Here is a 15,904-nt window from a genome sequence, read left to right as displayed (position 1 = left end):
GGGATTATAGGTGTGCGCCACCATGCCCGGCTAATTTTTGTATTTTTAGTAGAGACAGAGTTTCACCATGTTGGCCAGGATGGTCTCGATATCCTGACCTCGTGATCCACCTGCCTTGGCCTCTCAAAGTGCTGGCATTACAGGGATGAGCCACCACACCCAGCCTGATGTGATTTGTTTTAAGGAGCACTTTCACAGGTGAGATTTGTATCTAAATGATTGGGGCTGCTGCCTGTCCCTCTCAGTTTGCTGACCCCTTCTCTTCTCTTGCTCTCATGGGCAGGCTGAGGGAGGAAGCAGTGAGCGGGGTTGTGCTGGAGAGCAGCACACTTGTGCTTATGGTGTGACAGGTTGCATCACCCTGGGAGTTCTGTGCAGCTGCTGAGAAATGATGGGTGTGAGCATGTGGAAAGATGGTTGAGGGAAGAGTCCATTTGGGGAGCATGGGAGGAGAGACAGTGGGAGGAGGCCAGAGTTGGTTGGACACTTCCCGGGCTCCTCCTGGGCTTCAGAAACATGATTTTGATTACTAGAATAGAAAAATGATAACCAAGGAATTAAGTACGAGTTTAGAGAAATGAGCAGACTATAATATCCTCAGACTCGCTGGTAAATCATCTTCCTAAAAGTAGAACTTTTGAAAGTTTTTTTTTTTTTTTTCTTTCCCCTGAGTTTAAGAGCAGAGGTTTAATAGGTCAGAGAAAAGCTATCTTTTTTGCAGAGAGCTAGTGGGCTCCTGAGTGGGTCTTCCGGTTTCATGATGAAACGCACAGGGTGTATAGGCTAGCCTGAGGAGGTGGTGTCTGATTTACATGGCGCCTGAGAGATTGAAGGGACCAGGTGCTGTTTGCACGAAGAAGCTGGCCGTCCCACTGTGATCTTTTATCATGCTGATGGAGTCTCTACCTGGCTGGTGCCATGTTGCCTGCCTTTTTACTGCACATGTGACAGAAAGGAAGAGGGAGCCTCCATGTTGAACATGCGTGGCCCCCAGGTAGTCTTTTCCTATTGGCACAGCTGCCAGCATTTACCTGTGCAAACTGCCAGCTTGCTTATCTGTGCTTGCAGCTTGAGTTTTCAAGCTGCTTTTTGTTAGAAAGGATTTGGGGGCTGCTTTTTATTAAAAGGAATCCTTACCAAGGACTCTCTTACCCTCACTATCTGCCTAAATAAGGCTCCGGTATCATTTCCCCTATGAGGAGTGGTAATTCTAACTGATGTTAGGGGGTGTTGGGAGATGAGTCTTTCTGGCTACTTCCTGCTGAAGAGGAGTGTCATGTGGGGAACAGCAGTTAAGGCTCCTCCTGGGGTTGATTGAAGGGTCCTCGGAGAATAGGTGTGTCCATGCGTAGCTCCATCTGCAGCAACGTTCTTTCCGATGAATGTACTTTCCAATCCTGGACGGGGCCCCGAAATGAACCTGTGTTGTTGCCTCGAGTAAATACCCGAGGTTCCTTGTCTTATGCCTAGGAAATCGAGGATGTGGACACACAAAACATGAGTTTAAGAGTGGAGGTTGAATAGGCAAGAGAAAAAGAGGAAAGAAAAGCTCTCTCCTGGAGAGAGGGGCTCCTGAGTGGGTTTTCCCTCAAACTCTCTTTTCAAAAAAATACAGCAATGCAGTTTGCTGTTTGAATTTGTTTCTAAACAAATTCAATTTAGAAGTAAATTGAAAATTCTCATTTTTCTAATTCCTGTTTCTTTTGCCACTGACAGTTTGATATGTCCTTTAAGATATGTTTCAGTGTCGTTAGAGATTACGTAAATATCTATTTATATAAACAAAACGTTAAAACGGGTATCTTGGCCAGGCGCAGTGGCTCATGCCTGTAATCCCAGTACTTTAGGAGGCAGAGGTGAGCGGATCACCTGAGGTCAGGAGTTCGAGACAAGCCTGGCCAACATGGTGAAATCCCATCTTTACTAAAAATACAAAAATTAGCGGGGCATGGTGGCGGGTGCCTGTAATCCCAGTTACTCAGGAAGCAGAGGCAGGAGAATCACTTGAACCTGGGAGGTGGAGGTTGCGGTGAGCCGAGATCTGCCATCGCACTCCAGCCTGGGTGACAAGAGTGAGACTCTTAAGACATACAGGAAGGGGCAGCAGGGAAACCCTGAGGCCTCATTGTTTCTTGGGCAAAGTTATTTGTATTGATGGCCTGAAGTGGACGAAAAGGATATCCCTCTAGGTTTGTATTAATATATTATTTTTTTAAATGTGAATGCAAATACAGAAGAAAGTGTTCTGAAATGTTAATATTCATAATCTCAGGAAGGTGGAATTATAAACATCCTTATTTACTGTATACTTTTCCAGGTTTCTAAAGCAAGTTTCGCATTATTTCTGTAACCAGGCTAAAGCTCTTAGGACTGGTGGTTTGGAGGAGGTGGAGGCCCAACCGCTGCACGGCAGGCCAGCGTCCCACGTGGAGCTGGTTCTGGGCCGGGTTAGAAGTCCCGGCTTCCGCCCTTAGCGAGGCTCCCCCCATGGAGAGTGACACAGGAGGACGGGAGTTGCTTGTGGTAAGAGACTAACAAGCATGGGGTTTTTCTCTTTTTGAGGAGTCTCCCTCTGTCACCCAGGTGGAGAGCAGTGGTGTGATCTTGGCTCACTGCAACCTCTGCCTCCCAGGTTCAAGCGATTCTCCTGTCTCAATCTCCCCAGTAGCTGGGATTACAGGCATGCCCCACCACACCTGGCTAATTTTTGTATTTTTAATAGAGACGGGGTTTCTCCATGTTGGCCAGGCTGGTCTCGAACTCCTGACCTCAGGTGATCCACCCGCCTTGGCCTACCAGAGTGCTGGGATTACAGGCGTGAGCCAAATGTTAAGTAAATGCATCTTATTTTACATACGAATTACCCCGCAAGTGACTGGGATGTTGTAGCGGTTCGCTGACCGTTGTCCTATGCGGAGGGTCTGCTCGAGGGACGGAGGAGGATGGTGCTGTCCTGCGGTTCCGTCTGGCTTCCTGTGCCTGTCCTCCGAGGCTCCCTGTTACCTTTCTGAGCCTCAGCTTCTAACGCCGGAAAGGGCTGGAGCTGAGCGGCGCCCTGAGCGTTCTCTGTAAACACACGTGGTCCCCACGCCAAGCCCGGCCTTCCGCATGCAGCTTCCTTGGCTGCCCTTGAGAAGCAGAGCCCCTTTTCCTTTGCCCACCACACCAGTGCTGGCGCTCAGGTACTACCTCCCTTGTAACCCACAGCCCGTTTCTGGGTGCAGGCGTGTGTGTTAGCGTGAGGGGTGTTTTCAGACCCCGCGCGCCCTTCCTCGTGCTGCAGGCCCTGCCAAGCTTTGAACAAATTGTGGCTGCGTGGTGGCTCACGCTGGGAATACTAAAACTTCAGGAGTCCGAGACCGGAGGAGCCCTTAAGCCTAGGAGTTCGAGACCAGCCTGGGCTAAAGACACCCCCATTTCTTAAAAAAACAACAAAACAAACAAAAAAAAAATGTAAATTAGGGTGTGACTGGATAGACCGTCATGAATATGGCCTTTCCTACTGGGAAAGGCCTGGTGAGGCTGTGGCTTAGAGTGAGTCACTGGCAGAGTCGGGCCAGGCAGGCCTTCCCTCCCGCCAAGGTTGGCTGGCCTGGAGGAGACGGCGCGGGGTGGGTGGGAGGTTGGGGGTCCCTGTGCTCTGATGGGGGCTGACTCCAACAGCCCAGTTCCTTCTTCCCCAACGCACTTATGAAATACACTCCTTTGTCTGGCGGAGAGGATTAAAGGGTGTAGGAAGCAAAAGTAGATCCCAAATGGGATCCAGTCACGTGGAAGGAAACGTTAAAGACGGGGCACAGCATTCCCGCGCTGTGTAGGCACCGTCGGCCCGGCTCCTCCCTGGGATCTGGCGGTCCACCTGGGGAGAGCGTCCAGGCCTGGAAATGGGGTAGTGGAGTTGCAATTAAACTCGACCCCACCAGGTGCCGCTGTTACTGCTGCCAAACAGAGATGCCCACAGCTTCCTGGTCGTGCTCTCTGCCTGGAGCCCTTTAAGCCCCGCTTTGACCTCTTTGCCCTACTCCCCACCATTCATTGCAGTCTCTAAATTCAGGGTCTGGTTTAACCTCTAAATGGCAAGTGTTGGGAAAAGCAAGGAACAATGTTACTCCGTCCAAAATCCCTTTTGCTGTGTAAGTAGATTTTGTTCTAGCCACACTGAGAGCAGATGGTCATCCTTGTTGAGTCTGAAACTCTTCATGTAAAATCGTATTGAATTCTCGTGTTTCCTTTATAGAAACAGGTGGAATGAGCCCTCACCCTCTCTTCCTAGGCTTCCTTTCCAAGCTCCTAATCACCTCTCACAGCTCTCCTTCCTGGAACTTCCTCACGGGCCTACGCACAGCCCCTTTTATGGACACCACAGCTGTGGACCAGCCTGGCCGCTGCTGAACTGGAAGCCTCCAGATAAGGTCAGGAAGCCTGGGGCCTGCCCTGGCCCCGTATGGGTTGGCCCCGAAGCATTTTCTCATTCTGGGCTTTTGTGCCTGCCGTGGCCAGCCAGCTCCAGGTGTTTCAAAGATCCAGTGAAATAAGGGAAATGCAGGCTGGACATGGTGGCTCACACCTGTAGTCCCAGCACTTTGGGAGGCTGAGGCGGGTGGATCACCTGAGGTCGGGAGTTTGAGACCAGCCTGACCAACATGGAGAAACCCCGTCTCTACTAAAAGTACACAAAATTAGCTGAGCGTGGTGGCGCATGCCTGTAATCCCAGCTACTCAGGAAGCTGAGGTAGGAGAATCGCTTGAACCCAGGAGGCGAAGGTTGCGTTGAGCCGAGATGGCGCCACTGCACTCCAGCCTGAGCAACCAGAGAGAAACTGGGTCTCAAAAAAAAGGAGGGGAAATGAAAATGTTTCAGAAGGGTGGTGGCGGGATGGTGGGATATAGGTGACTTTTTTTTTCAAAATATGAGTCATGCTTTTACTGTTTTGGGTTTTTGTTTTTCACTCTTGTTACCTAGGCTGGAGTCCAATGGTTCTACCTTGGTTTACTGCAATCTCTGCTTCCCTGTTTCAAGCGGTTCTCCTGCCTCAACCTCCCCAGTAGCTGGGACTACAGGCGCACACCACCACATCCGGCTAATTTTTTTTTTTTTTTTTTTTTTTTTTTTGTATTTTTAGTAGAGACAGGGTTTTACCATATTGTTCAGGCTGGTCTTGAACTTCTGACCTCAAGTGATATGCCCACCTAGGCCTCCCAAAATTCTGGGGTTACAGGCATGAGCCTCTGCGGCTGGCCTATTTTTTTTTTTTTCAACACAATAAAGGATAAAAATATTTAAGAGGGTGACAGTTAATCCAAGAGCAGAGCTCCACTGCCCACACGTTCTCCAGGTCTCCTGGTCCCCCATCAAGCATGCAGAGAACCCATTCACTAGCGACCTTGTCTCTAGTGGTTTTGTTCAACTGTGGTCTGTTTTCTGTTCCCTTTGCTCATCATCCCATTAATGCTCTCCTGAGAGCCATCCTCCTGGGGGGAATCACCCATAAAAATAAGGGATTCACCCACAAGAGAGGGACAAATGCTTGCTTGGGGAGCCCCTGTCTGGGGCCAGGCCCTGGGGTGATCCCTTTTTCATGCCGATGTCCCGATCCTCACACTCCTGGGAGAGGGTCCCTTTGCCCATTTTGAACACAGGAAAATTGGCTCTAATAGGAGCGATGGAAGTGGCCCAGGGTCAGTAAAGCAGGAGCTGAACTCTGAACCTGGTCCTGCCAGACTCCAGAAGCCTGAAAGGCACCAGCAAGCGTGGTCTCCCATGGGTGAGGGCAGTCCAGCAACAGCCTCGCCCGGGACGCCTCAAAACTCACTGCGAGAGCTCCTCAGAGGCCCTTTTCACCACCTCGCTTTGTCATCAAATAAACCCAGAGGCCAGAGGTCTTTACTTGTCATCCTAACGATGCTGATTTAACATTTTTATTCTGCAGCTTGAGATCACTACTGCTTCAGAATTCAAATTCAGCTTCTTTTAAGAAGGGGATGTGGGGAGAGCTTAAAAATTATCTTGTTGAAAATGAATCTGTTGTGTTTAGATATTTGCTCAAAAGTTTACTAATGGCCAGGAACAGTGGCTAACGCCTGTAATCCCAGCACTTTGGGAGGCTGAGGCAGGTGAATCACCTGAGCTCAGGAGTTTGAGACCACCCTGGGCAAAATGGTGAAATCCCATCTCTACTAAAATCCAAAAAAAAAAATAGCTGGGCGTGGCGGCGGGTGCCTGTAATCCCAGCTACTGGGGAGGCTGCGGTGTAGAAATCGCTTGAGCATGCTCAAACTCCTCTGATAGCATCCAGACTTTGCCCACTCAGAAGAGCCCAGACAGCAGGAGAGGGAGGAGTCTCCAGGCCTCCCTGGCAGTTCTCTCAGGTGGAGTAAAAGGGTCTCGTGAACAGAATCTCATGGCAACAGGCCAGGTTCCCTCTGAGGACTCTGCATTATTAGAGGAAGAGGCTGGTGAACTCAGGCAAGATTCTCTGGGTAGAACTGTGGGCTGGTGGCCCAAGACAGGGAGCCCCTGCCAGCATTCCTTCTGGCTTGGAGATGCTCCATGCTCGGCTTCTGCAGACCAAACCCTCCCACCACCTCACTTGGCTCCCGGGCACTCTGCTTCCCTGCCTGTGTCTTGCAGCACCCTCAACCACCCACGGGGGCCTCTTTTCAGGGGCAGGGGTCCCAGCTGGCGTGACTCCCCTTGTGGGGGATTGGCCGGCCAGGTGGACTGGGCGCCTGTGTTCAGTCACAGGAGTGCTCAACGTGGTGAGTGTGGCCCGTTCCCCTCTCACCCCGGGAAGCCCCCTCTCACCCCGGGAAGCGTCCTGCCTGAGGAGCCGGGCGGGGCTCCCAGGTGGCAGCCCTCCTCCCAGGACGGGTGGTGAGTGCATCTCTGCCTGAATCCCGCAGACTGGGCTGCACAAAGTTCGCCTGCATTGTGTTGTGCTGTTACTTACATAGATTTGGGAGGAAAATCGATCTTTTCTTGAAGTGGGGCACTGGAGGGCTTAAGGTGCCATTTAAACACCAGAAAGGGCTGTGCTCTTAGTGGAGATGCATTTTTTGCACCTGCCACTTTGCCTCATCCATTTCCTTCCCAGCTCGTAAGGGAGTCAGAGGTTGAGCCGTGGCTGCTGCAGAGGATTAAGAGGTTTCCCTCGGGGCCTCCAGAAGCTGCAAGTCGAGGTGTTTCTGGCTGCTTGAGCAAAGGATAAGACCTGCACTTCCCCACTCAGTCCTCAGCCCAGAACATGGCAACCCACTACTCCATAAGCTACTGACTGAGGGTTTCTTTTTTCTTTTTTTGAGACAGAGTTTCGTTCTTGTTACCCAGGCTGGAGTGCAATGGTGCGATCTCGGCTCACCGCAACCTCCGCCTCCTGGGTTCAAGCAATTCTCCTGCCTCAGCCTCCTGAGTAGCTGGGATTACAGGCACGCGCCACCATGCCCAGCTAATTTTTTTTGGTAGTTTTAGTAGAGACGAGGTTTCACTATGTTGACCAGGATGGTCTCGATCTCTTGACCTCGTGATCCACCCACCTCGGCCTCCCAAGACTGCGGGTTTCTGAGTGTGGTGTGGGGACACCGTGCCTCCATTTCCTCCTCACGTGTGTTTTCTGTACAAACCCATAACAGTAGTCAAATAAGGGAAACCAACAAAGGATACAACGACCAAATTAGGTAGCTTCTGTTTTTTGTGGAAACTCTGAAAGAAAAAAATATCAGTATTGAGAAAAATGCTTCAGAGGCAAACTTCTGAGGGGCATTTTTTATTATAAATTTAATATGGTTGATTAATGAAAAATCACAATGAAGTACCAAGAAAATGTTTGTCAATATAAAAATTTTAGCAGCATTTCCATAGTTTCAGGCTCCAACATTAGTCGCACCTCCTCCCTCCCGCTATCAAAAAAGAAGACTCCAATGGGCTAGAGTAGAGCCTGGTGTCCAGCTTTGCGTGGGCCTCAGAGAAATGTTCCATCAGTGTCCAACATTCCCCCTCCCTCCTGTCCCTGAACTGCTAGAATGTCAATGCACTGAAAAAGCCTCCTTTGCACTGACATTTGAGACGAGGATCCGTTCTTCGGGCTGCAAGGAGAACTGGGATGGAAACTGACACTGGACTTGACATGTAGTGCTCAGCCGCACGCCCTCACTGACACCTGTGCATTCTCTACTCTGATGACAAGGAAAGGCCACTGCAGGGTGGGCGGGATCTGGTGTGTGGTGGTGGCGGCAGCGGCACTGCTGGTGGGAGCCACGGTGTGGCGCATGCTGGGTGACGGTGCCGCCGCCACACGCTGCTCCGGGGCGGGTATGATCAGTGAGGGTGAGACAGACAACGTGAAAATGTAACACTGGCCAACGATTCCCCTGCTTCTTTGGTACTTTCCAAAATTCTCTGATCAAAAAAGTATAAGGGAAGCACACCATTAAAAAATTACAGTTTTACGTATTTACAAAAGCAATGATGATATATTACACAAGAATCAATACACAGTATATGAACAAATCTTCAGTGAAAGCACTTGTGACCTCCCGTCCTGCTGTCATCCCACAGCATGTGGCCTCTGATGGGTCGTGTCATCTGTCCTGAAGCTCGTTACCTTACAGTATATTAGAAGGGAAAAACATCATTTGGAAAAAAATTATTTTCCAATCTACACTTTCCTTTTAAAGGCTTAACATTTGCTATTGAAATAGCTATGTACAAGATTTATTGAATATTGACTTCTAGGCAATGATCTCCACTCTTGAAATAACGCTACCTATTCTATGGATACAATAGATATTTAATATATAAGTAATTGCACCACATTATATCACCACGATACCAGTTTAATACATATTATTATGTACAGTAGTTAAGTTAGCTCGGGAAGGTGAGTCTCCGCAGCCTGGGTGAACAGTGTGGGATGGAGCCTCCCGGAAGGGAGGTGGAGAGCTGGTCAGGAGAGAGCCATGCACGGCCAGGATGTGTGTGTGCGGCAAGAGGGCACGTGTGTCTCCCACATGCCCACACCAGACCATCCCTTTAGCTGTTTGCAGCTGGAAGAAGACAAATCACACATATGGAAGGATCCCATACATGAGAAGAGCCATGACAGCAGCACTGAACAACCCGGCCACAGGGACAGTCACAAACCAGGCCACGAAGATGTTCCGAAAGAGGCGCCAGTCCACAGCCTTGCGGGAGCGGATCCAGCCCACCGCCACCACCGAACCCACCTGTGGGAGCACAGACATTGCAAAGTAAAAACAGGTGAGCCACAAAGTCTACACTCAACCAATGTACACAGGCTAGTCTCAGAAACAAGCTCTAGTATGGCATTACCCGGTCCCCTACATTTGTTACAGCTTTTAAAATAGCTTAGATTTTAGGTAGAATTGTTTGCGGATTCTTCTCGTCAGCATATAGCTCTTTACATAGTTTCCCCCCCACCCCCCCAAGACAGAGTCTTGCCGTGTCGCCCAGGCTAGAGCGCAGTGGCATGGTCTCCGCTCAAGTGAGAGATCGTGCATCCTCTGTCTCTGAGGTTCAAGTGATTCTCCGGCCTCAGCCTCCCAAGTAGCTGGGATTACAGGCACACGCCACCACCCTTGGGTAATTTTCATATTTTTAGTAGAGACAGGGTTTCACCATGTTGGCCAGGCTAGTCTCAAACTCCTCACCTCAAGCAACCCACCCTCCTCGGCCTCCCAAAGTGCTGGAGTACGGTGGTGCAATCTCAGCTCACTGCAACCTCCTACTCCACGGTTCAAGCGATTCTTCTGCCTCAGCCTCCCTAGTAGCTGGGATTACAGGCACCTGCCACCACTCCCGGATAATTTTTGTATTTTTAGTGGAGACAGAGTTTCGCCAGGTTGGCCAGACTGGTCTTGAACTCCTGAGCTCAGGTGATCTGTCCGCCTTGGTCTCCCAAAAGGCTGGAATTACAGGCATGAGCCACTCTGCCTGGCCAAATATTGTTGATGCCATTTATCAGCATCTTGCTTGAAGATTTTTACAATTAATATTCATAGGTAAACATAGATTTCATTGTTTGTAATATTTTAAATTAGGTTGGTATTAGGATTATTCAGTGAATGCTATAGCACAAATGGGAGAGGTTTTCTAGTTTTGTTTTTTCCTCTTATGTTATATATTATGTTTATATCGTGTAAGAGCTGTTTTTTTGTTTGTTTGTTTAAATCAAAAAGATCCTAATGAATTCATCTAGTCAGCAGTATCTTCCCCCGCCCCACCCCTAGCACCTTTTGCTTTTTTAGGTGAAAACAATTGTTTTTGGAGAACTCCCTTAATTTCACCCTATTGTCCTGGGTCAGATTTTCCACTTTTTTCTACTTCTCAGGTCAGTATTTCTTTTGTCATGTATGCTGTTGCAGAAAATAATTCACAGGGGTTTTCAAATTCTTAGCAAACAGCTGTGTGGTTTCTTTACCAATGGAAACAATTTTCTTTTTCTTTTTTTTTTTTTGAGACGGAGATTCGCTCTTGTTACCCAGGCTGGAGTGCAATGGCGCAATCTCGGCTCATCGCAACCTCCGCCTCCTGGGTTCAGGCAATTCTCCTGCCTCAGCCTCCTGAGTAGCTGGGATTACAGGCACGCGCCACCATGCCCAGCTAATTTTTTGTGTTTTTGGTAGAGACGGGGTTTCACCATGTTGGCCAGGATGGTCTCGATCTCTTGACCTCGTGATCCACCCGCCTCGGCCTCCCAAAGTGCTGGGATTACAGGCGTGAGCCACCGCGCCCGGCCCCACAGTTTTCTTCTCTATCTGTTGTTACAATGTCTTCCTCCTTCCTAACTTAATTCCCTCCCTCTTTTCCTTGATGTGATCTGATATTTTATTAGTAGCCGCTGTCCTCTCCCCTTCTTATTTTGTTTTTAATTCATTTTGCTTTTACAGTATATTTCTTACAAGCTGTTTTCTCAGTTTTTATTGTCCTGGACTTTTTACAAAATCCTAATTTTAATACTTGGTTATTCTATTTTCTCTTTTATCAATTAAGCCATTTAAAGATATCAATTTTCAGCCGGGCATGGTGGCTTACACCTGTAATCCTAGCATTTTGGGAGGCTGAGGCTGGTGGATCACCTGAGGTCAGGGGTTTGAGACCAACCTGGCCAACATGGTGAAACCCCATTTCTACCAAACATACAAAATTTAGCTGGGCGTGGTGGTGGCCTGTAATCCCAGCTACTTAGGAGGCTGAGGCAGGAGACTCACTTGAACCCGGGAGGCAGAGGCTGCAGTGCGCTGGGATCACACCACTGCACTCTAGCCTGGGTGACAAGAGCGAAACTCTGTCTCCCCCCAAAAAAATATATATGAATTTTCATCTTAGCACAGCTTCGGTTTGCCACAGGTTCTGCTATTTGTATCCACTCACAGACACGCACATGTGGTTTTTATTATTTTTCAAGAAAGCTATCATTGTATTTTTTAAAACTCCTTAATTCAATTGTTACCTTAAAAAAGCATTAAAAAGTCTCCACTGGGATACATTCTTATTTCAGTTATATAATTAATTTCTAGTTTGATTTTATTGTAATTAGAGATCATGGTTAGTAAAAACTTCTATGTTTAAATTTTTTTTTTAATTTAAATTTTAATTTTTATAAAATACAGACAAGGTCAAGATGTTGCCCAGGCTGGTTTCGTACTTCTGGGCTCAATCCTCCCACCTCAGCCTCCGAAAATGCTGGGGTTACAGGTGTGAGCCACCACACCAGGCCTGTTTTTAAAGTTTTACAGGATTTTTACCATGGTCTTCTGATTTTTGGATTTATAAATGTTTCATGATGCTTGACTGGAAGACATATTATCAGTAGGGTAAAAACTTGTACATACTCATTAATTATGATGCTCTAAATAACTGTTCAAATTCTTCATACTCCCACATACCTTTTTTCTTTCTTTTCTTTTTTTCTTTTTTTGACAGTCTTGCTCTGTCACCCAGGCTGGAGTGCAGTGGTGTGATCTTGGCTCACTGCAACCTCTGCCTCCCAGGTTCAAGCAATTCTCCTGTCTCAGCCTCCTGAGTAGCTGGGACTACAGGCAGTTGCCACCACACCAGGCTAATTTTTGTATTTTCAGTAGAGACGAGTTTTCACCATATTGGTCAGGCTGGTCTCGAACTCCTGACCTCCAGTGAGCCACCCACCTCAGCCTCCCAAAGTGCTGGGATTACAGCCATGAGCCACCATTTCGCATGGCAAAACCCCATTTCTACTAAAAATACAAAAATTAGCCGAGCGTGGTCGTGCACACCTGTAACCCTACCTACTTAGGAGACTGAGGCAGGAGAATTGCTTGAACCCAGGAGACAGGTTGCAGTGAGCCAAGATTGCGTCACTGCACTCCAGCCTGGGAGACAAAGCAAGACTCTGTCTCAAACAAATCTATGCACTTAGCCATCTACACTTAGAAGGAGGCCTACATCGATAACATCTACCTAGATAAATTCAAAAACTCATTTTAAACAATAGTTTTCATCTTATTTCCTGCCAAGTCCCCAGTTTTTCCCTACCTTCTGTTTGATGGCTCTAAGCAAGAAACTTAAAAGTCAAACACGGGATAATTATCCTGAAACTGATCCAATTCAACTATGACTCTATGTGGACATCAATACCCTTTGAATGTTTCCAGATTCATGGCCTCACTCACAGAGGGCCCCATTCTTCACACCATCCCACGGCTCTCATAGTTCATCCCACATTTGCCATTTGGGGACTGTTGTGTGCAGGGGAAATATGTGATATGAGAGAGTAAGCATTACCGGGTAATGACAACTGTGAACTCTCCCCGGCACTTCTATTATTTGGACTCTGACGAGAGCCATCTGCTCTCCAACTGCACTGCTAGCTCCTGAGAGCTAAGACTGTGTCTTTAGTGCTCACAGGGACTAGCTCTGGACTTTATCCAGAAGTCTGAGATCAGTGATATCAGACAAACTGACTAGAATCCAAGTTGTGACCTATTACATATGGCACCCCACTGCAGGTCCATGTCAGGAAGACCTGCTTTTTGTGCCAACAAGCTATCCTAATACTACCTATCACCAGCTCAAAAAAAAAAAAAAAAAAAAAAAAAAAAACCAAACCAAAACGTATCACATGCTTGTACATATATCTTAGGATAATGATAACATATATATCTATTCGCTGTAAACACTGGATATAAATCTCTTAGTTACACATTATTATAGTATAAATATCAATACAGCATTGGGGAAATCACATGTCAAGAGAATTTAAGAGTTTGGCTTTTTAAATAAGCATTTTATACTTCTCATCTACTCCTATAGTTTAGTGTTATTAGCGAAATCAGTATTGTCCATTCCAACACTGTATACAGTAAACATCCGTACGGATTAGACTGCTCATACAGTCAGCGAAATAGCAGCAAGCTGGAAAAACCAAACGTGTGCTGGTTTTTCAAAAGCTCTTTCAGGCCGAGCACAGCAGCTCATGCCTGTAATCCTAGCACTTTGGGAGTCTGAGGCGAGCAGATCACGTGAAGTCAGGAGTTCGAGACCAGCCTGGCCAACATGGTGAATCCGCGTCTCTACTAAAAATATAAAAATTAGCTGGGTGTGGTGGCACATGCCTGTAATCTCAGCTACCCTGGATGCTTAGGCAGGAGAATTGCTTGAACCCAGGAGGCAAAGGCTGCAGTGAGCCAGGACCACGCCACTGAACTCCAGCCTGGGTGACAGAGCAAGACTCCATCTCAAAAAAAAAGAAAAGCTCTTTCAACTGGTGTGGAAGAGTCTGCCTACCTTCAGCAGTCTTGCTTAAGGGTGGGTTAATCATTAAAAAGATGGCATTACACCTGTTTAAAACAATTCCAAAAGACAACTGACGAAAGTCACAAGCCCGTGTCCTTGGAAAGAATGTATTTAGTGACATGGGTCTCCTCCATGCTCCTACATACCATAGTGAATGGAACTGATAAGGAGTTCGGGGAAGATGTCACTTTTCATTCCCTATAGTCTTGTATTGTTTATTTCAGTGAATATGTGCTTCTCTGGTAAGTTTTAAATAACCCACTTTAGGAAACTCACAATGAATGGGTAGTGGGCGCACCTCTTCCTGCCTGCCTCCCCCGTGCTTGCCAGGTGGAGCCGGGGAGGAGGGCGCTGCCCACGCCGCCCATGTGGGTGCCTCGGCTGGGCGGCTCCCTGGCTGTGTAACTTCAGGCATGTTACTTAACTTTCCTCTGCTTCAGTTTCCTCATCTGTGAAGCTGGGGAAGGTTCTTGGGGAGAACATGAGTTCACGGCGCCAGTGGAGTGCTTGCCTCAGCCACCCTGGCCATTGTTGGGCACCACGATGGTGCTTGATGGGGACCTGAATGAGGAGGTGTGTGGTCTGAGGTAAAGATCTGAATCCTACATCTATCACATGTGGCTGTGTGCCCGTGGGAAGCGGCCCAGCTCTGAGGGAACCCAGTCTCCTCACCTGTGGACTGGGAGTTGACAGTTCCAACCCCAGAGGCTTGCTGTGGAGAGGGAACGGCGCACCATGCATGTGGTGCTGAGCATAGTACCCAGCACTTCCTGATGATCAGTAAGTGGGAGGATATGAATACAGACGCTTTGTGGAAATGGAAGTGTTGCCATTTATTATAGCAAAAAAGGAAAAAAACAAAACCTCTTTCCACTGAGGCTGATTCTTTATGCACAGAGCCCCAGCTTTGAAACACACTGTTGGGGCATTCCAGATGCTCTTGGGAGGGCTACCTGACCTGGGTGTTTGAAGGACGAAGCTGCCTGCCTTTGCTTGGAGGCTTTTTTTTTTTTTTTTAAACTTATGGCTGGAATCTTAAAATTGTGAGTAAATATAAATGTGGGTGGCTGTGTCTGTCATGAGGGCTCATGTATTCCACCTGCTGCCAAGAGCTCTGCCCCTACGCAGCAAACACCAGTGAGTTTTTCTTGAATGATGCAAATAAATGAACCTAGGAAACATCTGGAAGGAACTTTTGCTTAGTTGAGACTGGTGAGTGTGTCTGTATACAGAGGCTCACTGGAGCTATTTGAGAAGTGTGTCTATCTGTAGATACTGGGCAGAGCTGGGTGGTGACACCCGGGTTCTGGTCCTCCCCACCCTGGCCGCCTGTGGATCACTCCCTGGAACTCCCAGAGTTCCTCACCACCAACTTTCCTCACCACCGCCAGGAGCCCTCTCTTGTCCAGCTCCAGGTTTCAGAGCATGGCACAGTGGTCAGTATCAGCAATTACCCCTCATGGGGAAATAAGGGCGATAGAGTCACTTTGAACATCATACAAGGAACAAAACCAGAAACTATTCCACGGAAATGATTTTTGTTAATTTCTATTTCCACTGTCAACCCCCAGTCCCCTCAATGGTCGGACTGAGTGGCAGGCTCCCAGGTGAGCACATGGGTATGCTCAGAGCACACAGGGGGCCAATCAAACTCCACTGTGGAAATCAGGAGGGCAGCAGGCCAGTCCCAGGTGGGCCAGCCCTGGCATTTTGCCTTGGAAAAACTAGGTCTGAACGAGGTATGGTGTCGTCCTGCTGACAGGAGGACGTTGGAGGGGCAGATGGAGGAAAACAAGGTCCCGGCGGAAGCGGAGAACCTGGAGATGTGCTTTGCACAACCACCTTCAGAGCCCTACCGCCTCCCTCACGCGCGCTCGGTGGCTTTGGACCCATCCTAACGGCTTGGGGAAGGGCTCCCGGCTGGCAGGGGCCTACCTTGCAGTGCGTGGTGCTGACCGGAAGCCCGATGTTGGAGGCGATCACCACGGTGAAGGCGGAGGCCAGCTCGATCGTGAAGCCGCTGCGGGGGGAGCATGAGACACGTCACGGGCGCCCTTTTATCAGCCTCCCTGACACCCCGCGGGCGCCAGGGGCTCGCCAGGACATTCTGGGGGA

The 15,904-nt window shown here is 48.4% G+C and overlaps 1 protein-coding gene across 6 annotated transcripts in view; it reads right to left on the bottom strand.

Moving 5' to 3' along the window:
- Positions 1-7,744: 7,744 nt before the first annotated feature.
- Positions 7,745-15,904, bottom strand: part of SLC20A2 (solute carrier family 20 member 2) — a 120,783-nt gene continuing 112,623 nt past the window's right edge. For all 6 annotated transcript variants that reach the window (XM_039463344.2, XM_039463345.2, XM_039463346.2 and 3 more), the window contains exons 10-11: positions 15,725-15,809; positions 7,745-9,222 (exon numbers count right to left, since the gene is read on the bottom strand). In XM_039463344.2, coding sequence (XP_039319278.1) covers positions 9,058-9,222; positions 15,725-15,809 — 250 coding nt within the window. In that variant the 3' untranslated portion in view covers positions 7,745-9,057. The remainder of the gene's footprint in view (positions 9,223-15,724; positions 15,810-15,904) is intronic.

This window comes from Saimiri boliviensis, chromosome 13, assembly GCF_048565385.1.
Source record: "Saimiri boliviensis isolate mSaiBol1 chromosome 13, mSaiBol1.pri, whole genome shotgun sequence".
Taxonomy (NCBI): Eukaryota; Metazoa; Chordata; class Mammalia; order Primates; family Cebidae; genus Saimiri; species Saimiri boliviensis.
The sequence above is the reverse complement of the archived record's forward strand: the minus strand, read 5'-3'. Positions and strand labels throughout refer to the sequence as shown.